The sequence below is a fragment of the Colletotrichum higginsianum genome, chromosome 2 (assembly GCF_001672515.1).
Source record: "Colletotrichum higginsianum IMI 349063 chromosome 2, whole genome shotgun sequence".
Taxonomy (NCBI): Eukaryota; Fungi; Ascomycota; class Sordariomycetes; order Glomerellales; family Glomerellaceae; genus Colletotrichum; species Colletotrichum higginsianum.
In genome coordinates this window covers 3,529,429-3,550,226 of record NC_030955.1, presented here as the reverse complement: position 1 = coordinate 3,550,226, position 20,798 = coordinate 3,529,429, and the positions used below count along the sequence as shown (strand labels likewise).

Here is a 20,798-nt window from a genome sequence, read left to right as displayed (position 1 = left end):
ACGCCATCTCCCTCACGAGTTGTGGGACACGTCCGGGGCAATGGCAATAAGGCGAACAGAGCCAAACCTGAGGACAAAGTGCATGTTGGAGAGAAGGGGGAAGGGACTGAACATTAATTCTGGGGGATCCCCAGCGCACAGCTGTCGACCGCTCTCTCCTCGGTTCAACGGTTCACGAACTTCGTTAACTGCACCCGTCTCGCATTGATGGACTCAATTCCAGTGGGTAGACGAACCTGGGCGCGCGCCGAGGTTGCGACGTCATTCCCATCATGCGCCGTTTTTTTCGTCCCCTCACACAGTCCAACACTCGTCCCCCATCTTTTTGCAAATACCTCTCCCAAACTACTCCAATCGCTGCCGCTGCCGCTGCCGCTGCCCAACTGGTCGGTTGGGTGTTGGTTGCCCAGAGAAGGGTTGTTCAAATGGAGGTGTCCGGCCGAGATGGCCCCTGCGCGTGCGTTCATGCGTTGCGGTGCGGTAGGCGCAGCTTGTGAGGACAACCAAAAGAGAAAAATTGGTCTCAAGTAAGTACCCTGGGCAGACGGAACGAGAAGAAAAAAACGCCATCCTGTCCGCGAAACCTAATGCCCCCCGGTCCATTTCTGGCCACATACTCCCCCCCGTAACGCGTTAAAGAAAGTGAAGGAACGGATGGCGTCTGCCGAGGTGAGCAGCACGCAAGAAATGACTCGCCTAGCCGATCACATTCTGGAAGTTATCGTATGCACACCTGTTCAAACGTTGACAGTCTGTGAGTGATGACCCCCCCCCCCAATGAGGCAGTGTCTCAAAGCCGGTCGGTGCTCTCGTCGTCAGCAGAAGACTCCCTGGCCAATAGGTGCTTTGAGAGCTGTAACTGGAACGATAACGGCAACGGAGGATGATCAAGGCACTTCAGCGCGAAAAAAAAAATGACCATCGATTTAAAGTGCACTCCAATCGCCAAACTGTCCTATCGAAGCATTCCTGCCTGCGTGATGAATTTACCCATCCCTAAATGTAGAAAGAAGCAAGAAAGACCACCAAGATCTGGACCAGGGCAAGGTGTATTCGGGGTGAGAGTGTGTGTGAGACAGAGAGAGATAGATAGAGAAGAGGGTTGGGTTGTTGGTAGGTGGGGTAGAAAGAGGGAGTGAGAGAGGACTTGGGAATTGGTGGTGAACGAAATATGGAGGGGGAAATACAGCCCGTCGATTTGTCCATTTTCCTGCCCCTCGCAGTCTCCCAACGCGACGAGATGCCTAGAAGCCCTGACTGCCAAGCAGATGATCCAATCCAAGCCCTTGCTGTCGCTGAACCAGGAGGTCCAAACCATTAGCGAGACGACCGCTCCTGATCGATCCAATATTGCGGTTAATCAAGGCTCAGCGTGTCATATGCCATGCGCGCTGCAAACAAACAAAAAGAGGTCCGAAGTGCCATTTCAAGCCGAAAACCTAGAACCATTTGCGCGCGCATCTGAATGGCAAGAGAGAGCAAGCCCAAGCCTGGTTCTCGGCGATTCCACTCGCCGCCAGAGACAGAGTCAAAGCTGGGCGTGGCGGGAGGGAAACAAGACTCAAGCGTCGAGGGACCCGTGATCAGAGGAGAAGACACTTGTGCGACTTCTTCTTGGGGGCAGGAGGCTCCAAGGCCGCAACGATTGCCTAGGCGTGACGGCCATGTTAGTTTCGGTTCCCCGAACAAACGGAAGCAAACAGGTGAGAGTAACATGGGGCCAGGAGTTCGTACCTCATCAAAGACATCCTTCAGCTTGTACTGCGTCAAAGCACTGCACTCGACGTACTTGACCGCACCCAAGTCCTTTGCCATCCGCTCGCCATCCTCTTTCCGTACAGGAGACATCTTTTGCTTAGAAAGCTTCTCGCGAACACTGGGGTCCTCGCGCAAGTCGACCTGGGTGCCGACGATAAGGCAGGGGACGCCGGGGCAGTGGTGATGTACCTCGGGGAACCACTTCTCACGGACGTTCTCGAAGGAGGCGGGTGATGTGACGCTGAAGCAGACGAGGAAGACGTCGGTTTGGGGATACGAGAGGGGACGTAGTCTGTCGTAATCTTCCTGACCGGCGGTATCGAACAGTCCCAGAGTGTAAGGTTCGTCACCGATCCTGCAGGGGAAAACAAGCGGCTGTCAGCGAAAAGGCCTACAACTAATCATTCGTCCCAACGAACGGTCATCCCGGGCGCAGTCTTCTCGGGACTCTTGTTTCCCATCCATCCACGTATGGATCCATGACCTTCCGAGAGACCTCGTAGCTCGTGTTGTTGTTTCAAAGATGCTGGAGAGACTCACATAACAGTGACAGCATAGTTGTCGAAAACGGTCGGGACATATTCGGAGGGGAATTTGTTTGTCGTGTAGCTGATGAGGAGACATGTCTTTCCGACCGCACCGTCGCCGACAACAACACACCTAAAGAGAGAGAGGGAGGTGTTAGTGTTGATGTTAAATGAAATATTCGGTGACATGCGCGCTTTGATGGCCAGCCTCGGGCCGGCCGATCGTCAAGTAAGGTCGGGATGGGCAATGGCACAGAATGGCCTAGTCGGATACCCGAGTTGCCAACAGCAAAGAGAAACGGGCAGCGAAACCGACAACACGGACACCATCTAGACTGGCAACTTCGAGGCAGGCAGCAGCAGAGAGAAGGGGCGATGAGCGCGGGGACGGGGGAGGTGAGGTGAAGCAGGACAGCGGCGAAAAGCGGCTCAGACTGTACGCACTTGATAGTAGCGACCACCATTGTCTAGATCAGTGAGGCTCCGAACAGGAGCAGAGACCTGTGGGAAAGAAAAATAAATAAGGACTGATTTCGCAGTCTCTCCCTTATCGCGCGGCGCGTCGTGTCGAAGTGTCTTGTCTTGTCGAGGCCGGAACGGAGTCGGAAGTGATTTCCAGCGCTGGAACGGGGGCGTGGGTTTGGGGTTGGAGTGGCAGCGAGAGTGGTGAGTAGTAGTGGCAGTGGTGGTTGCCGGTCGCTGCAGGCGGAAAGATGGAGAGTGGGGACGTGGGACGTGGATGTGGGCGTGAGTGACGACTGGGTCGAATAGGAATTTGGGGGGGGCGAAGGGGACGTGGACGGGGAGAGAAAAAGGCGTGGATTGGGTGGTGCGGCAGCGGCAGCAGCAGCAACGGCGCCGTGCAATCCTATGTGGTTGGTGGTGGTGGTGGTGGTGGTGGTGGCAGGTGAAGGTCAGGGAAGGCCAGCAGAGAGAGAGAGAGAGGGAGAGAGAGAGAGAAAAAAAGGTCGGTAAGCGTAGTGTATGTAAGGCGAGACAGGGAAGCAGTGAATGGGAAAGAGGCGACGACAGGACCAGGACGGGGTGCCCAGCCAGCTAAGGCAAGGCAGGGTCACAAGTGAGTTGTCGTCGGGGATTTTTTTTTAAAGGAGCGATGGCGTCGGCGGTGGTCTCGACATATTACAGCAAACGAGCAGCAGCAGCACGCGGGAAAGTGGAACAATAGAAGGAAAATAACAGGAGGGGGGGTAGTCGCAGGGCAGTGTTGTCGAATGAGGAGCAAGCAGCCTGATTATCGGGGGAGAAGAGCTGAGAGAGAGGAGAGGGGCCAGAGGCAGAACAACCAAACCAGACGGGGTGAGCAGAGATTCTAGTGCCAATCGCTCGGTGTCAGTGTTGTCAGTCAGCGAAAAGGTCATCCGTCATCTGTCTGCAATGAAAGCCTGCATAGGTACAAGAAGACAACTTGGCTCGGGGCGAAGAGTGGAAGTTTTCTCCCCCCCTTCTCTCTCTCGCTCTTCTTCCTTTTCCTCTCTCTATTTCTCTGTCTCGCCTTGTGGCGCAAGAAGATGAAGGAAGCCCCAAGTTCAAGTCTCAGACTTGGGTTCAACAATAGAAATAAGCAAGGTTGCTTGCTCTCCTGTTTTGGATTTCCACTCTCTAGATATGTGTCCAAACAAATACAGCATACGGATACAGAGTGTGGTATCCGTACATGCACACACACAGCACACACACACCCCTTGACTAGAGTGCCCTCGTCTTCGGAACCATATAGAAGGACAAACAAAGACGACCCAGGCAGCTGGCAAAGAAAGTCAAGTAGCGCTACAGCAGGTGCTGAGTAGGCAGGTGCTGGGCAAATTGGGTGGATGGGCGCATTCTATTGGGAATTCGTACCGGCCTCAGGTAATAGACACCAGGCAGGGGGACAGGGTACCTGGCGAGGAAGGGGAGAGGACAGGGACCCTTCGTTTCTGATCCACGGGCATTGGGGACCAGCAGGGGAATGCTCCCATCGTCTCGCCTCAAATCGCACCAAGGTAGTTTCTGGTGATGATGGTGGGAGGAGCCAAGGAGAGAACCGTGTCCGAGCGGGCTGCAGGTCTCCTTTTACCCGTCCATTTACCTCTCCTCGCCGTGTTAGTTTCGTGTTTGTGAGGCTGGATTCTGCAGACCGGCGCCGGCCATATCTGACGATGGAATTCACTGTTCCAGACGGATGAACGGCGCCCTGTCGGTTTTTCCTAAGGCTGCTTGAGACGGCCTGGTGCAGTGCTAGCTGAAGGACATGCATGGCCTAGCCCGGAGGGTCGACAGGTCTCAACCATGTCCCCTTCGTTGCAGAGGAGTGGAAGCACCCCAGTATCCATCTCGAACTCTCGCCTGGCACCGTATCTCACTGCACCAAGGTACGGAGACCAGGCGACCAAAGATCCATGCCGGTGGGAGCGAAACGAGCAGCGCTGCTCTCCCAGGCCTCACCTTATCATCCAGGGTACGTAGAAGTGCCAGGCCCTTGTCTGGTTATCTCAATTCCAATTGTCTTCCCCTCCCTGTCTGCTAACAGTAGGAGAGAGTGACATGCAGCATGGACCGACGGAAGCGCAAGCAGCCGCCCAGCAATGCCAGCGAGACAAATATCAGGGGCTCGCCTATGAGACGGAGAGGCGAATTTGGTGCTGGTGTTAGTTCCGGTACTGACGCACCCTCGGTCCTCAGGAGCCAAACTCGGCGTCTTGCCAACAAGCCCAAACGGACTAAACGCTGGCCGCGACGATGTGCTGGACAAACAAAGTCTCGGGGGATTATGCTCTCGGCATGGTGACTCCGTCTCGCTCGGGGTTGGACGCGGGGCAATGGCAACCCGGGCAAGGGAGTTCTTCACCGCTCTCGTTGACCACTTTTTTCCCTCTTTCTTTATTTATTTAGTTCCGTTAAAGGTGGACCGTCGTCCCCTTGTTCTCCTTTGGTTGAGAAGCGTCCGCGGGCTGAGAGTTTCGACTCGGAGAGCAGAGGAAAGGGTATTGGGCCAGCAACAGTGGCGCCGCTGCTAGGGTGGCTAATGTGTTTGTGGGCGTGTGGTCGTCGGTCGACAACGAGAGACAGTGGCAGCCGTTGAGCTGTTTTTGATGTTTGGAATGCCAAGCAGTGTTGCGTCCTCTGGACCCTGTCCCTCGTTGTTGCGCATAGTGGGGATCGTTTTGGGCCTGAGGCGCTCCTATCCCCACTATCTGCTTGCCAAACGCATGTGCCCTGATATGAAGGGTACGTATCATCTCAGTACCTTAGAATGTACCCACGCAAGTTACTAGAGGTACAATCACCTACTTGTGCTCAGGCAGGTAGGTACAGAGAGGCATTCACTCCTTGTAAACCTCTGTGCCTCACCACGTCTCCATCAACTTGTGGCTTGGGCCTGCTCGCACCTGTCACCGAGCTGTTTTTCGTCCTTTTGCGTTCGCAGTGGTTGCGCTTATGTCATGGAAGTCAATGCAGACAGGATCTTGCACGTCCGCAAGGTACCTTGGTAGGTAGACTTCGTCGACTCTTCGGTTAGGGCTGATAAAACACGCGGCATGCGCAAAGTTATTCCTTCAAGACCATGGAACCTGTCTGGGTCGATGATGGGCATCAACTCGTATTAGCCCGGTAAGCTTCTTGCTTTAAACTTCTCGCAACTTTTTTCCTGGTTTCTCTTGTTTTTCTTCGATTTCGGACCGACAACGCGTCGACGCCTTCCCCATACCGGCACGAAATCGTGAGTTGGACAACCAACGGCAGCGATTCCATTCCCTGCCGCTGGCCGACTACAGGCGCCAACGATAGAGATGGAACACAGCGTTGTTGCTCTCTTTACAGTCCGAGTCTGGGCCCTGTACTGTATGTCCCACTTCTTCAACCGACAAGGTGGTTGTCCCGGGTGTATCCGCACCTACATCAACAGTAAAGAGCTTACAGTCTTTATCCTCACCTTATCTGTCCAGTTGGTACCTAACCAAGGTACCTTGAAATGGGTTCGTTCGCTGATGCTTCCTGAGTAAGAAAAGCGTTGCAACTGTGGCTACTCATTTCATCCTGACAGTCAAGTCCATTGTTACTCGAGTGCCTGTGCGCTGCTTCTGCTCCAGCAAATCTCTCGGCAAGCTTTTCTTTGTCTTGGGCTCGGCACACGGTCGCAAAATGAAGAAGACGCTGGAACTCTGGCACGCCCACCGCTCGCTCGTAGCATGTTGTGTCAGCAAGATTTCATTCCCTGATTCCTTCTGCCGACTGCCGTCCTGCGTCCGACCCTCGCTTCATACTGTCAACGTGGAAGCCGAGACACAGTAAGGTTCACGGGAAGTACTTGGGGTCGAACGATGTGTTCTAAGTCATATGGCCGATACGCGTTTGAAGCAGTCTCCAGCGTACAGGGAACAAGCCAGGTGAGGGCCGGCCAACGGACACCCGCATCCTTCTTTCAATGCTTCCATCATCCATAACCAGCACCTGGCAGCATGGCCCGGTTTGCATCCCGCCCTGCGTCAGGTTTCCGGTCACACACATACAACCCCATCTCTCTCTCTCGTCTTCCCTCGCGTTTGACCATTTTCTAGTACTCTGTTTACCTTCCCGTCCGACGCGAGAGAGCTGTACCTGACTCGTGCTCGACAAACTGCCCGTTGCCAATAAGAAACACATCCTCACAGGCAGTTGAGACTTCCTAGACAGTCATTGCGCTGCTTGTGGGTTCCTCCGAACACCATACCTCTTCTGACGGTATTTCTCCAAGCTAGCTCGGCGCAGCATCCAGCAACTGTCGACCCCGTCAAAGTGGAAGCTGAAACACGAAGCTATGCCAGAACGGTTGCATGGGATACAAAGATCTTGCGGACAGTCGACTCGGTGACTTCCCGGCTCCCGGAACAGGGAAGGAAGGGCAAGCCTCCAAAGGAGGGGGGCATGACTATCTCGCTGTTCTTTGTTCCCAGCCGTGTTTGCTGCCATCCCCCATCCTTTGTGCTCTGCGTCACCGTGACATTTCTTTCCCTATCCACGTTATTTGCTCGGCCGTTTTTCTTTGTGGATGCTGGTCTTGGCAAGCGATGTTACCTTTTCGGGCAACGACTGGAACGACGGAAGTCTTCTGCATGTCGAGGAGTGGCAGACACATGGTATTCATTTAGATGGCTTTGCAGAGCTGCAGCTCCCACTGTGTGACGGCAGCTGTATAAACATAGAAGTATTCCATCGCAATAAAAAGAAATTAGGAATGTATCGGTACCAAGACCCTTCGCTACGGTTGGTAGGACTTGGGGCGACAGCTCAGGAGAATTGAAGTATCGACTACCGCAGCCACAGGCTCAGGTCTTGGAATCACTAGCTCAGGGCTACCCCTGCATACCATCCTCTGTGCAGATCATCGCTCAAGCCACAAATTCCTCGCGCTTTCGAGGCTTAAGGTTGCATCTGACAATCGACTACATACAGGATGCACAGCCCTACGGAACTCAACCCGCCTTCATCGCCTGAATTCAGACGCCTCCACTCTACAACAAAGCCAACATTGCAACCCACACGTGCTTGTTCGTCTTACCACACCACTCCGCCACGACCAACAAGCTATCAATCCGCATGTTGGTTTCACCAGAACTCCTCACCACCACTTGCTAAAATCTCCTATCAAGCCCTATCCTCCCGCCACACTTCACAGACGAGCGCGCGCAACCATGGAGACGGGCCACATTGACACCCTGCTGGAGCGCTATCTCGTCCTACTGGACGAGTACACCACACTGCGCGAGCGCCTCACCAGGGCTCAGGTCGGCATGTATCAGAACATCGCACGAGCCAATTTCTCCGCAGAGAGGGGCGTCCGCTACGGCCCGGACTACTACGACGAGCGCATGCGGGCTTCGAGGGTCCTTGCCGTGTCTGTGGACGGCCGGAATGTTCCCCGCTTCGAGATTGTTCAGCCTGCAGATGCAGTGACGGAGCCGAAAGCGATGGGGACCAATGAGGCTCGGAACCCAAAGGATAAGGGACGGTCGCGGAGTGACGCCGATGAAGCTCCAGATTACGCGGCTGGTGAAGCAACATTTGCCGATGAGGTCAAGGACGAGAAGGAAGCGAATGGGGAAGAAGTGGAGAAGACGAAGAAGCAGAAGAAAGGGAACAGCGACCCCCTCCGGTGGTTTGGCATCCTGGCGCCATTGCCTCTACGGCAGGCACAGACGCTGTCAGTGCACATCGTTGAGGACGTCATCCCGCGGCTGGTCTCGGTAGATGCCGAGATGAAGGACGTAGAGATCGAGGTCCGGCGGGCGCGGAAGAGGCGAGCCAAGACGGAGGCAGCGTCGAAGAAGAGCGACGCGGCCCCCGAGACGGATCGGCATGGGTTGCATGCCCCGGCGGCGGTGGTTGAGTCGATGTGATTGCTGTTTCCTCCAGCACCGCCATCGGTCAGGCTCTCGAGGGCCTCGTGGTTCTTTCTCGCCAAGGGGGCAAGTCTTTGACCAAGTTCGAGCTTCTGTGGAACTAGGATATGTTCAGCCGGCAGGTCCCGGGCCAACCTATAGCTTTCAGTGGCATACCCGGAAGCACCTGCGTCAGCACCATTGTGTTCTAAATTTTCAAGCCCGAGAAGACGGCATCTGAAGCCGCCATGAATCGGTTTCATCCTTGTGATAAGTTACACACATGAAAGGGAGGCTCTGCTCGGGTAGTGCGGATGGAGACACGACTCGTGTTGGGAAGGCCGGGGACGTGAATCAGCCCTGCGGCATGTCCCCTCGGGTAAATGTGGTTATCTCTACATTAGGGAAGAAACGGGGTCGCCTGCCTTCCGTTTCTCAGGTCTAGCTGGTAACATGATGACGATTTGGTGCCGTTTGACACATGTTATTTGAGCCGGGCATGGTATTGAATAAAATTGAAGAAGAAAAACGACGCTAAATTGTTCTGTTCGCACTCACTACGTGGCATTGGCAAACGGATGATCGAGATCAGTGTGCCCTTCAGCTTGGACGCTGTTGCTAAAACGCCTCTGTCCTGTTCGTCGAGATGGGAGTCTCGACCTCTCTGGGTGCGTCGTCCGCCTGCCACACAGCTGTGTTGAGTATGTAATGGGAGAGCGGTCTTTTTCAATATTTTGTCTGCGGCATCTAGCGAAGCGAAATTGGCCGTCGTCCTGGGGGTTTGTCGGCAACGACGAGTGAAGACAAGAGTAAAAGGGGGCCCGGCTCGACGTTTCTGGAGTTACCGGTATATGTTTCCCAAACACTGCCTGACTGTTCGTTTCCATGACTTTGGTTTGGTTTGATGGCTTCCCTACCCCTTCTTGTAAGTTATCGCAGGGGTTAGTCGGGCGAGGAGACTCGACAGCGAGCCGTAGACTTTCGTCGTCCACTCATTTTCAATATGTGATAGATTCGTCCAGACATGATAAGTGAAATTCAATAGCTGACCCTGAGATTTGCAAGGAGGGTGTTAATGGCATTGAAACTGTACGGTGTTCTCAATACGCAACGATAATGTCACCCACGCTGTCGGTGTCTTATAACACGATTGTCTCACCCATAATATGCCACAAAGTAACATCTAGTCGGCCGGCTGCGTGAAGAACTCCTTGTCATCGTTTGGGGGCGGTAAAAATCCATCGCCGCTCTTCCTGGCACCGTCATCCTGCTCCCTGAACACTCACCGCTTGCTCCTTTAGACACTGAGCTCTGAAGCTTTGCGTTTCCTGGCATCGCAAAAAGATCCACATATGAAACACCACCTTTCAGAATTGGACAGTTTGCTGCCAGAGATGATAAACTATTCATTGACATCATGCGATCAAGTATGAGACTTGCTCGCGCCATACACCCGTCCAAACCAGGGACGATGAGGCATCTGTATGGACATGGTCGAGGCAACCGTGTTGCACCAACTTGTCGAAAAGGGCCAAACCTGGTTATTCGGGCGTAGTAACAACGTTTACCAGCTTTACCGAGAGGCATACATGCCGAGTTTCAAAAACCATAACATGCCGTTCCCCCGGACTTGTTGAAAATGCGACTAAGGGCCAAGAGGCCGATCGGGTCCTTTACGACATCGAAGAGTAAGCTAAGCGGGTTCCAGACATCAGAGTCAGAAGACGTTGTGATTGGAGGACCAATGAATTTGGGGTTAATGCCGCCGTTGTGACTTGGGCTGGACTTCTGACGTGGTGATCACGCTACAACTTGAACCGAACAGTCCGTCTCATCGAGCTCAATTCCATGTATTGCGCCAAAGTGGGATTCGAGCAACAGCAGCAATGTTGATGACCGGGATCCGTCATGCCAGACTGAGAGCATTGGGTCGAATCAATATGAAAGATGTACCAGGTGTTGTTAAGTAAGAGAGAGTTCGAGAATTGGTAGACGTGGGTTCCATGCCACGCGCTTCCCTAGCTTATGGCCCATATAAGCAGTTCGAGGGTTATCCAAGTAAACACGAAGAGAGCCAGAGGGGCCGAACAGATTCACTGTGATTTCGCTGCAAATGTTGTGAATACCGCGGCCTCTCTCACTGTGGACCCACTTCGTCCACTGCGGACCCGGGCCTGGAGCTTGGGCCGTGCCTTCTTGTCCATCCAATCAGATACCAGGGTGCCGCACGCAATGTAAACAAACGAGCCCCTCCAACAAAATCCCCGTCGCGCTCTACGTACCCGAACCCCATCCACACTTGCCTGACATCATCCATCAACCTTTCCTCCTTCAAACCAGGGCCTCGCTGGATCGGCCTTGTTGGTTTTGCTTTGCATTCTCTTCTGATTTCCAGGACTTTTAACATACGAAACCGAAGTCACCCAAGACCGGCCACCAAGATGTCGCCACCCCGCCGCCGTTCGGCCCGGTTGGCCAGCGCAAGCACGCCTAAGGTAAGGAGGCTCTTTGACCTCCTGTGCAAGTAAACAAAGCGACTCGCCGACACAGACTAACGTGCTCTCCCTTTATTTCTAGCCGAAGCCCAAGTATACTCTGGCCTCCGTTGCCGAACGCGATGACACTCCTCCCTCTAGCAAGGTTGCCGAAAGTCTGAATGCCCTCGCCGTTCCGAATCACGATCCTGCCACGCCTTCCTCGTCCTCGAACTTGAAGGCGCCATTGTCTGAAATGCACCCGAGCAAGGTTCACCCTACCGTTGCACCTCCCTCGGCTACCTGGCTTGGCTTCAGAGACATGAAGCCCTCCGACAAGAATGCCGACCCTCAAGCGACGCCGTCCAAGACTACGGGCGTGCCCGAGTCGCCCTTCACCTTCCGCGTCGCACAGCCTGCTAGCGACACGGGCCTGAGTAGCGATGCCCAGCAGATGATGAACGAGCTGCGAGAGGAAGCGGCCAGAATCAAGACCGAGCTGCTTGCCAAGCGTGAGTTAGAGAGACAAGATGAAGAAATCAACGGACGCAAAATTGCTACGGCCAGGGGCAAGTCGGGTCGCTTCAGTGGCGCCCACATGGCCGAGTTCAAGAAGATGGACTCCATCGAAGGCCATCCCTCATCCTTCCGAGCCCAGCCTGGCCGAGTCACCCCACTCAAGAGCTCTTTGAAGCGCTCTCAGTCCAAGGCTAACCTCGACGACACACCCACTCAACCAAGGTCTGGCCTGAAGCGGTCTCCCTCCAAGCCCGACTTAGATGACACGCCTACTCATCCCAAGTCCAGCCTGAAGCGGCTTCCCTCCAAGGTCAACCTGGAGAACACTCCAAGCCAGCCCAAGTCAAGCCTCAAGCGATCTCCTTCCAAGGCAAACCTGGATGACACTCCTACCCATCCAAAGTCAATCCTCAAGCAGCCTTCTAAGCTCAACTTGGGCATACCCGGAACACCCAGCCAGCAAAAGTCAAGTCTCAAGCGATCTCCGTCCAAGGCTAACCTGGACGACACGGACTCCAGCGACTCCAAAAAGGCTTCCTTTAGTTCTCGGCCCAGGGCTCGTCTCTTCGCCCTTATCGAGCCTCCCTCTTCCGTCAAGCGAGTGCGACAGCGCTTCGAAGACGACGCCTCCACGGCTCGACCGGTTTCCCGGGATGGCAGCTCTCTGCCGCGTCCCAAGTCGAGCGAAACTGACGCGCCTGCCGGTCTTCGATCTCAACCAAGCCTGGCATCCCTAACGAGCCCCACCTCTTCGTCGCTGGCTCGCGCCGCCGGCAGCAAAATGCCTCTCCCTGGGACGCTGACCAAGTCGGCTAGCAAGCCCGACTTGGGAAGTCTTGTCAAGTCACCCTCGAAGCCCGAACTTGGAAATCTCAAGAAGTCGCCTTCCAAGCCCGAACTGGGTGGTCTCACAAAGTCTGTCACAACCAACAACCTCGCTGCGTTTGAGAAGACGGCCGAGCTGAAACGCCGGATTGTGAGCCCAGGTCGATTTGAAAGAGTCAAGTCGATCCTGCGCGGCGGCAAGGGGGCTTTAGACAAGACGAAGAGCGCGATTCCCAAACCCGCTTCTGGCGTCTCCCAAACCCCCGCACCGCAAGTTGCAGAGAAAGCACCGCAAGCCGTTCCGTTCACCACGCCGCGCAGGAAGCTATTTAAGAGAGTTGATTTCACGCCGGACACTGGTCGGACCGCCATCGCCGCCCCTAACACGGTCGCACACCGGGCTTTTGCCAGCCTAAATCCTCTCCACAAGCAGGAAGAGGTTCAATATCCAAGCCTGGATGCCATGCTTGGAAACGTAACCCACCGGAAAGAGGGTGACGGTCTCTATCCCGACTTGAGCGTCGGCAGCCCGTCCGAAAAGGCGAGCGAGAAGGTCACTGGCAACGCAACTGAGGGCAACAACGAGCTGCCCCCAACCATTCCTGGCACGTTCACTTTCCGCAGCGACCATACGATTCGGTTTGGTAGCGCCTCGCCCACTAGTTTCGGATCGTCTGCTGGACAAGCCAGCGTCCGCCATGTGCGGACTTCACTGGACATGCCGGGTAACTTCCCGACCGGCACTGAGTTCGGTTCCAACAAGGAGAACAGGTCACCCATGCAACTCCTTGCTGGTAAGCCCCACGGCATGCCCAACAAGAAGCGCGCTCGCGCTCGTGAAGAAGAAGGAGATCTCGAGGAGAACACGGCTGAGAGAGCCGGAAAACGACGCAAGGCTGAGCCAGTGCCCGAAGGAGATGCTCTCCTCGCTCCCAGGTTGACGGGAGCGACCCCACGCACTGTGGGTAAGAAGACTCAGGGTTTTCGGGCCATTCAGTCGCCGAGCCCAGCGAAGCGAGCCGGTATGAGCCTGAGTCGGCTCAACATGCTTGCGAAGCCGAAGATGCGACGTTGAACAGTCTACGAAAACGATGGCTCGACAGGATGATGAAGCCACATGTTGCTTCGCTCTGCGATGCCAGGTTTTGATACTACTGCCCTGTATAACATGACGACGAAGGCGGGTTTCTGGAGAGTTGGCCGCACGCAGTCAGTACATCGGATTAAACTAACCGATGACCGTCGGCAGTATGTGGTTAGCAGGATGGGTATATGACAGGCGTAAATATGTTTTTTGCCTTGGCGGATGAATTGAATAGCTTGGGCCACGGGGGGGTTGCATGGGGAAAGAAAGGGTTTGGTCCTGGCGTCGTGTTTTCTTTACTCTGTACAATATCGATGGGAGTCGGCAAACGGTCTGTCTTTGTTTAGGTCTCTGTCAGGTTCTTGGCTCATTTGAGCTTTCAGGTCTTCAAAAGTTGCATGTCAACAACATACAATGGCATTCTGATATTGAGCTGATCTGATTTATCCAGTGAAGTCACATCAGGTGTAAGGGGCAGCTGAAGATGCGAGCGGGTCATATCGCGTAGGAAGGGTCGGCTGGTTCAGTTTCTTGAGGAAGCCGCCGTTAGCAATGGGAAACCTCGCAAACCCTGGCTTGCCTCTTTTTTGACGGACACCTCCTCTAACTGCCTAGGTAACCTAACTTCATCAACCGTTACTTGTTCATGTTCTATTTATTTGTTGTGCCTGGCCGCCCGACGCAGTGGATATCTTCTCGAATAGCATGGGTCCACACGCCTCGAGCCCTTTTACTTGCACATTCTGCTACGGATCGTCCGATGGCCCCCCTCACGTCCTCGGTCACGAGGCGCGCCTGACCTGCTCGCCCTGCCACGCGGCGCTCATCGACCTCGCCATCTGCTGGGTCTGTGGGGAAATCGTCTACCGCGGGGACGAGTGTGTCAGCCTGGGATAGTGCTTCTGGCATCGCTTGTGTTACGGGTGTCTATTTTGCGGGAGCAAGCTGGTGTATCGTGGCGTGCCGTTGTTGGAACTCTTCGCTGGGAATCACGATGCCGGCGGCGAAGAAGGGAGCATTCTGACACTCAGAGTTGCCGGGGCGGCTGGGAAAGGGTGTATGAGGGAGGTTGAAGTGCCGCCGCTGTGTGCTGGATGTTTCCTGGGAACGGAGGGGGAGGATGTGTTGCAGAAAGGCTTGAAGAGGATTGACGTGGCCGACGGTGGTTTGAGTCGGGCGAGATGGGATGCTGGCGAAGGCAGGGCCGGACAGCTGAGAAGGACCCCAGCGGTAGGTCGCGATAAATGGGTTATGAGATGAAACTAACTCTTAGCCACAGTCCATTCGGTCATCGAGTCGAGATTCATCTTCTCTCCGTCGAGCGGGAGACGGATCGCACGACGGAGCCAGAGGGGGTCTGGCGACGCCGGTTACGGATTCTACAATATACGTCTCCATCAACGATCCTATAGGCCTACCAGCCTTCAAACCAAGTCCAACGAAGCCCATACCGGTATGGATGCAGCCATTTCGCGGGATTCCACACTCAGAAGAGAAACAAGGGGCCAGCACGCTTACTCGTCAATTGGCAAGTCTCGCGCAGACACCGGCCACGTCGACATCAGGAACATCGACTTTGGGATCGGCAAATTCACTTACACCGACCGACCGACCAACTACACCCCTTCGTCGTTCACCGCCTTTGCAAAGCCCAACCAGTTCCCATCCCGTCTGGACGCCTCCTGAGATAAGGCGTGCGCCTCCCCTTTCCTGGGTAAGCAACGAGCCCCTCAAGCGACCCTCATCGCGCATAGCAGCCCGCCTCGAGAGGTCGGACAGGACGACATCGTCGGGTTACATCACACCTCCTGAGACGCCCTCGGAGCAAAAGATGCGATACAAGACCCCGCCACCGCAGCTCCGTCGTGTCAGGCCCCAAAGCCCGCTGGCCACGACTTACATCTCACGACGCAACGCCGTACGTCGAACGCCCCCACCTCAGTCATCCGAGTATCTTGAGCGGTACAACCCAATTCGGTCGCCGTCGCCGCGGTTGCGAACCAGGCAGCCGGTCATGGTCGCTTTGGAACGAGCGAGCCGTGGGGCTGGTCCAGTCTCACGCGAGACGGCTAGCATAACAGACGAAAGCAGGAACAGTCAAGGACCGAATCAGAGTACGGACAGAACCCTTTCGGACGGGGCAGATTCACCTCGAGAGATGGGAAGGAGGAAGAATATGCAAGCCTTGCGGAAATTATTTGGCGGGAGGTGAGAGCTCCCAGGCGCCTCCCGGACCCTGAACAGCTAGTTTGAGGTATCCTTATCACTAGCAGCAGTGCAGTAACTCTCGGAATAGAAGAATAATCACCGATTGGACTCTGGCTGCTAATATGTTGACGTCGGGGATAAGTCCTGGGACACACAGCCAAAAGCTGTGCATGTCATGTATCCGTCGAGGGGCTCGTTAGTAAAATGTGTCTTTGTCTTTGATTGTTGTTCGAGACCGGGGTGGGATAACGGACCAACGGTGACCGCGCCACCGCGGCCCCGGCCTGGCCTGCACTTACTACCCCTGCAAGCACACGCCCCATACCCACCTCGAAAGTTGAAGGTGCCGACGGCCCATCCCGCCGATGCTAGCCAACTTCAACCTGCCATTGATCAAAACCTTACTTTCTCAGCCTCGTCCTGCTCGTCGCAACCCGCCCACCCTCGCCTGTGGCCCCGGTTGACGCGCACAACACACACACATACACACACACACACACACACCAAACAAAGCGAGCAAGATGGCACCCCTCGACAAACCGACTCCTGCGGAGCTGGAGCGTACGCTCTCCCCTGTTCCCCCCTCCTCCCCCTCCCATCCCTCCATATGCTAACCCCCCAACGACCTCGCAGAGCAGCTCAAAGACACGATCCATGATCTCTACCAGATTATGGTCCAGGTCACAACCTACAACGCGACCTCATCCAACCCCTCGGGCCCGGCCCTCTCCGATTCGGTCCAGGCGCTCTCCCAGTCTTTGCAGCGCGTTCACATGACGGCCACGGCCGGCGCGCCCCCTTCGCCCGACCTGCCCGGCGCCCTGCCCAAGATCCCGCCCGAGCTCGTGCAGTACGTCGAGAACGGCCGGAACCCGGACATCTACACGCGCGAGTTCGTCGAGCTCGTCCGCCGTGGCAACCAGCTGATGAAGGGCAAGATGAGCGCCTTTGCGCAGTTCCGCGACGTGCTGGCCGACCACATGGAGAGAGGCATGCCCGAGCTTCGCGACGACGTCGCGAGGGTTCTCGAGGGGACAAAGGTCGTCGGGAGCGGCAGGCCAGGGGGTGATTGAGAGGAGAGAAGGGAGAGGGGAGTGACGGGGGGGGCTACTCTCGGCTTCTAGGAGTGGGTGGAGGGGACGGGTGTGTGTTTATGTGGCACACGCATGAACTGGACGGACGGAGCATTGAGATGGCCACGAGGCAGGCGGACGCAAGGGCGATCTGCAGCCCAAGGACAATGGTGTCCCAGGTCAAGGCGCGATAATTTGATACCCAGAGCCATTGTGTAGAACATGGGCAAACAACATCACGAAATGAGATACATCTGAACGAGTCACAAGCAAAAAAAGAAAAATGTTGGCTGGCGTGACGTCTCAGTGAGACTGTCACAGCTCAATTACCAATGTCAACTATGCCTAGTCTCGCATATAGGAAAAGCCCACTCTGCATTCGATGAGATATGCAAGACGCCTCCTATCCCATGCCTATCTTCCTTCTCTGTCTCTCTCTTTCGTGAATTCGGGTGATGGGAAAACTGGGTCGTGACTCTACCAAAACGTGAAGTGATAAAAGAAAAGGGAAAAAAAAGAGGCGGGACAATATCGGTGTGCCTGGGTAAAACGCCGCCGATGTGTGCCTTTTTCTGCGTGTCATACATTGTCTATCCCGAAAACAAATCCCGGATGCCAGCCAGTGTGCAGTCGAAAGCTCATTCCCCGCCGCGGAGCCGCATGCCCAGCTTCCGGGCCCCTATGATGCAAATGTACATGAATCCCACACCTGCCGTCGCCAGTACAAGGAGTTGTAGGGGGACGAGGACCAGGGCAGCCACGATCCACACACCATACCGGCGGATCTTGCCCACAAGCCGGTCGCCTTCATCGGGACGCCGCTTCGTGTGGCTCTTCCTCGGCCCTTGGGCGAATGAGCCGCCCATCTTGCGTCCCGGCTCGGCTGGCTCGTCGTAGATATCTGCGTCGTCTTCTTCCTCCGACTCGGATTGTCAGGTCGAGAAGTTGAAGCCGCGGCCGCCGAAGCCGGCACCACCCCCGCGGGGACGGCCACCTCCGTCAGCGAAGTTGAATTGTGCGCCGCCTCCACCGGGGAAACCGCCCCCGTTGAAGCCGCCGCCGCCGCCGCCGCCGAATCCACCGCCACCACCCATCATGTTGAAGAGGATCTCGGGGTCGATGCCGCCATGCATGCCACCCATGCCGCCCATACCACCCATACCGCCGCCGCCGCTGAACATGTCAGACGGGTCGACGAGGTCTTCGCCACTGTCATAACGAGCACGCTTCCTACAAAAGATTGTTAGCAACAGTCACATTTCTTTCGCCACAAAGCGGTGGACCTACTGAGAGTCGCTCAGAGTCTCATAAGCTTCTCCGATATCCTTGAAGCGCTCGGCAGCCTGCTCGTCATTGGGGTTCTTGTCCGGGTGGTGGATGATGGCAAGCTTGCGGTAGGCCTTCTTGATCTGGTTGTCGTCGGCGTCCTTCTCAACGCCGAGGATCTTGTAGTAGTCCTTGCGCTGGCTCTTCTTCAGCTCGAGCTCGGCCTTGCGCACCTCCTTTGCGATGGTACGGTCCTCAGGGTCGAGCTCTTGGATCGACTTCCACTCCCGCACGGCATCTTCCCACTTGCCTGCCTGGCCGTAAGCGTTGGCCTTGGTCTTGCGGGCCTTGAGGTACGTCGAGTCCAAGCTGATGGCGCGCTCGCAATCAGCAATGGCTCCGTCGTAATCCTTCAGTTTGATTTTGCACAGCGCTCTGTTTTGCAGAATCTTCGAGTTGGTGCCGCGGTTGGTTTGGTCAACCTCGAGCGCGGCGCTGTACTTCTCGATGGCGGACTGCCAGCGGCCCATTTTGTAGTCCGAATTGCCCTCCTCCTTCATGCGGTCCAGCTTCTGGACGATCCTGAGACACTTGACTGCATCCCTCATGTCGGGGTCGCAGCTGATGGCCTTGCGGAAGTGGCTGACAGCTTTGTCATTCTCGCCCTGGGCGTACAGGGCGCGGCCACGGAGCACCAGAGCCTCGGGATCCTGGCTGTTGCTCCTGAGCAGAGCCATTGCGAGGTTCTGGGCCTCGCCGAGGGCGTTGACGCTACCCATCTTAAGGTACGCCTCGCCCCGCATGAGTTGCCACTTGCGAGGTCTAGAGGCACCGAAACCCAGGTGACGCTCAGCCTGGTCAAGGGCATGGAGGACCATGGAGCCGGCAGTTCCGTCTCGGAGAGCGCTCTGGGCCGCGGTGACGTGCTTCAGCATTTCCTTGGCCGAAGCCTGGTCCTTGGCCGAAGGGGGAGGGTTGATGCGACCGAAGACGAGCAGGGCCTCCTGGGGCTGACCCAAGCTGGTGTAGATGCGGGCAAGTCGGAGAAGGATCTTGGGGTTCTCGGGGTCCAGGTCGGCAGCGCGGGTGCAGTCATCGAGGGCATACTCGTACTGGGTATTGGACATGTAGGCGGCAGCGCGGTTGCTCAGGTAGGTGGCCGAGTCGGGAACCAACTCAATAGCTGGAGTAGGCTTGTTAACTTGCAGCCTCAGGGGAGCTGGATATTCAGCAGCGACACATACCCTTGGAGTACTGAAGAATGGCATTCTTGTAGTCCTTCTCCTTGAAAAACTTGTTGCCCGCAGCCTTATAGGCCTCGGCCTCATCCTCAGCGGTGGGGACTGGACTGGAGGGGTTGGACTTGTGAGGGGGAGGGGCAGGAGCATCTCCGTCACCGTTGAAATTGGTGTTGATGCCATTGGGCTTGGGAGTAGAGGAAGAGGAAGAGGGCTGGGCGGAGGTTTGCTGGGGGGCCGCAGTGGGAGCAGCAGCAGCAACAGGGGCCGTCGCAGGCGATGACGGGGCCGCGCTCGACTCACGGTCGATGTCCATGGCGTTTCCACTCATGGCTGACAAGGCGGACAGTCTCTTTGCACGCTCTTCAGGAGGGAGGTTGAGAGGGTGGGAGTCAAGGTCGATTTTGCTGCTCCTGCGTGAGCCAGGATCGGTAGGGTGGCGGCCAAAGGTGCGGGATGTGCGCGACGACTTTGTCTCCCGAGGGCCTGGGGATGCAGGCTGGGAGGATTTTTTGGTGGGGGACTTGGTCGGCGATTTGGTGGGGGATCGGGGCTTGGTTGGCGACTTCGTAGGAGAAGAGGCCTCAGAGGGGGGGAAGTAGCTCGAATCTTGGTGTTGGTCGTTATCGTCCGGACCTTGCTTCTTGGACGATTTCTTTGCGAAGAGCTTCATTGATAAAGCAAGTACCCTCTGAGGGGAACCAAAGAATGCGCAGGCTTATTTTTTTGTTGGTTAATTAGGTAAGGGGCCTCGATGCAAGGTTATGCTTGTGCACCGGATTCCCCAAAGCGCATTAACGGGCCTAGTGAAGGAGGAATAGGTTAAAAAAAAAGGTGCTCTTTTTTTTTCTGGGCTCAGGTGTGCCTACCTGGTGGAAGGCAGCGGTACCTTGCTTGACTCAGCTCAGGGAATGCGGGAAGGTGCCGGTAGTGTGGGAAGAGAGTATGCTGTTGTGTTTTCTGCTTCGGCTCACAGAAATCCAAGAACAAAAAGATGAAGACTGGAAGAGGAGGATGAAGAGGAGGCAAGAGGGGCGGGAGGAGCAGAGAGAGAAGTCGGACAGCTCTCAGGAAGCAAAGGTCTGAAAGTTAAGGAAGGTAAGGGCGGATGGGGGAGGAAAAGAGGAAGGAAGTCCAGGCCGCTACTGCGAAGAGGAGGCTCGGCCAGAGGAAACACAGCCCATCGGAGTGGACACTGGAGGGGGATGGGATGCAGCCGGCTGGAGGAGGCAGGGTGAGCGAGAAAGCAAAAAGTATCCGTAAGGCAAATCGATGGAAGAGGGAGGAGGGGACAAGCTCTCCAGCGGCGGACGAGGAGGAGGCAAGCAGAGCCTGACAGGGTAACAACAGCAGCAAGCAAGCAGGTAGGTAAGAGGGAAGTCAGTAAGAGGAATATCCCTAGATGTGAATTGCACAAAGTTGCTGCTTTCTGTTGCTGGCATTTCTCGGTGGCCCAAGGCATGGACA

General features: G+C 55.8%; 8 protein-coding genes across 8 annotated transcripts; 5 read left to right on the top strand and 3 right to left on the bottom strand.

Annotated features, from left to right (window-relative positions):
• Nucleotides 1-1,583: 1,583 nt before the first annotated feature.
• CH63R_02778 (Cell division control protein 42) lies at nt 1,584-2,749 on the bottom strand (the record flags this gene model as incomplete). Its single annotated transcript, XM_018297753.1, has 4 exons — nt 1,584-1,649; nt 1,735-2,113; nt 2,299-2,418; nt 2,730-2,749. 4 exons carry the CDS (start codon nt 2,747-2,749, stop codon nt 1,584-1,586), a joined length of 585 nt encoding a protein of 194 aa, XP_018162569.1.
• A 1,825-nt stretch (nt 2,750-4,574) lies between these two features.
• On the top strand, nt 4,575-4,937 carry CH63R_02777 (uncharacterized protein; the record flags this gene model as incomplete). Its single annotated transcript, XM_018297752.1, has 2 exons — nt 4,575-4,743; nt 4,816-4,937. 2 exons carry the CDS (start codon nt 4,575-4,577, stop codon nt 4,935-4,937), a joined length of 291 nt encoding a protein of 96 aa, XP_018162568.1.
• Nucleotides 4,938-7,957: 3,020 nt separating this feature from the next.
• On the top strand, nt 7,958-8,662 carry CH63R_02776 (uncharacterized protein; the record flags this gene model as incomplete). Its single annotated transcript, XM_018297751.1, has 1 exon — nt 7,958-8,662. One exon carries the CDS (start codon nt 7,958-7,960, stop codon nt 8,660-8,662), a length of 705 nt encoding a protein of 234 aa, XP_018162567.1.
• Nucleotides 8,663-11,085: 2,423 nt separating this feature from the next.
• On the top strand, nt 11,086-13,537 carry CH63R_02775 (uncharacterized protein; the record flags this gene model as incomplete). The annotated part of the gene is made up of 2 exons (XM_018297750.1): nt 11,086-11,139; nt 11,222-13,537. 2 exons carry the CDS (start codon nt 11,086-11,088, stop codon nt 13,535-13,537), a joined length of 2,370 nt encoding a protein of 789 aa, XP_018162566.1.
• Nucleotides 13,538-14,251: 714 nt separating this feature from the next.
• Nucleotides 14,252-15,232, top strand: CH63R_02774 (Mediator of rna polymerase ii transcription; the record flags this gene model as incomplete). Its single annotated transcript, XM_018297749.1, has 3 exons — nt 14,252-14,392; nt 14,719-14,776; nt 14,826-15,232. The coding sequence occupies 3 exons, from the start codon at nt 14,252-14,254 to the stop codon at nt 15,230-15,232; spliced, it is 606 nt and encodes a 201-aa protein (XP_018162565.1).
• A 1,043-nt stretch (nt 15,233-16,275) lies between these two features.
• On the top strand, nt 16,276-16,827 carry CH63R_02773 (transcription factor subunit Med10; the record flags this gene model as incomplete). Its single annotated transcript, XM_018297748.1, has 2 exons — nt 16,276-16,315; nt 16,388-16,827. The coding sequence occupies 2 exons, from the start codon at nt 16,276-16,278 to the stop codon at nt 16,825-16,827; spliced, it is 480 nt and encodes a 159-aa protein (XP_018162564.1).
• Nucleotides 16,828-17,465: 638 nt separating this feature from the next.
• CH63R_02772 (uncharacterized protein) lies at nt 17,466-17,693 on the bottom strand (the record flags this gene model as incomplete). Its single annotated transcript, XM_018297747.1, has 1 exon — nt 17,466-17,693. The coding sequence occupies one exon, from the start codon at nt 17,691-17,693 to the stop codon at nt 17,466-17,468; it is 228 nt and encodes a 75-aa protein (XP_018162563.1).
• A 66-nt stretch (nt 17,694-17,759) lies between these two features.
• Nucleotides 17,760-20,004, bottom strand: CH63R_02771 (Tetratricopeptide; the record flags this gene model as incomplete). Its single annotated transcript, XM_018297746.1, has 3 exons — nt 17,760-18,057; nt 18,115-19,276; nt 19,338-20,004. The coding sequence occupies 3 exons, from the start codon at nt 20,002-20,004 to the stop codon at nt 17,760-17,762; spliced, it is 2,127 nt and encodes a 708-aa protein (XP_018162562.1).
• Between the last annotated feature and the right edge of the window lie 794 nt (nt 20,005-20,798).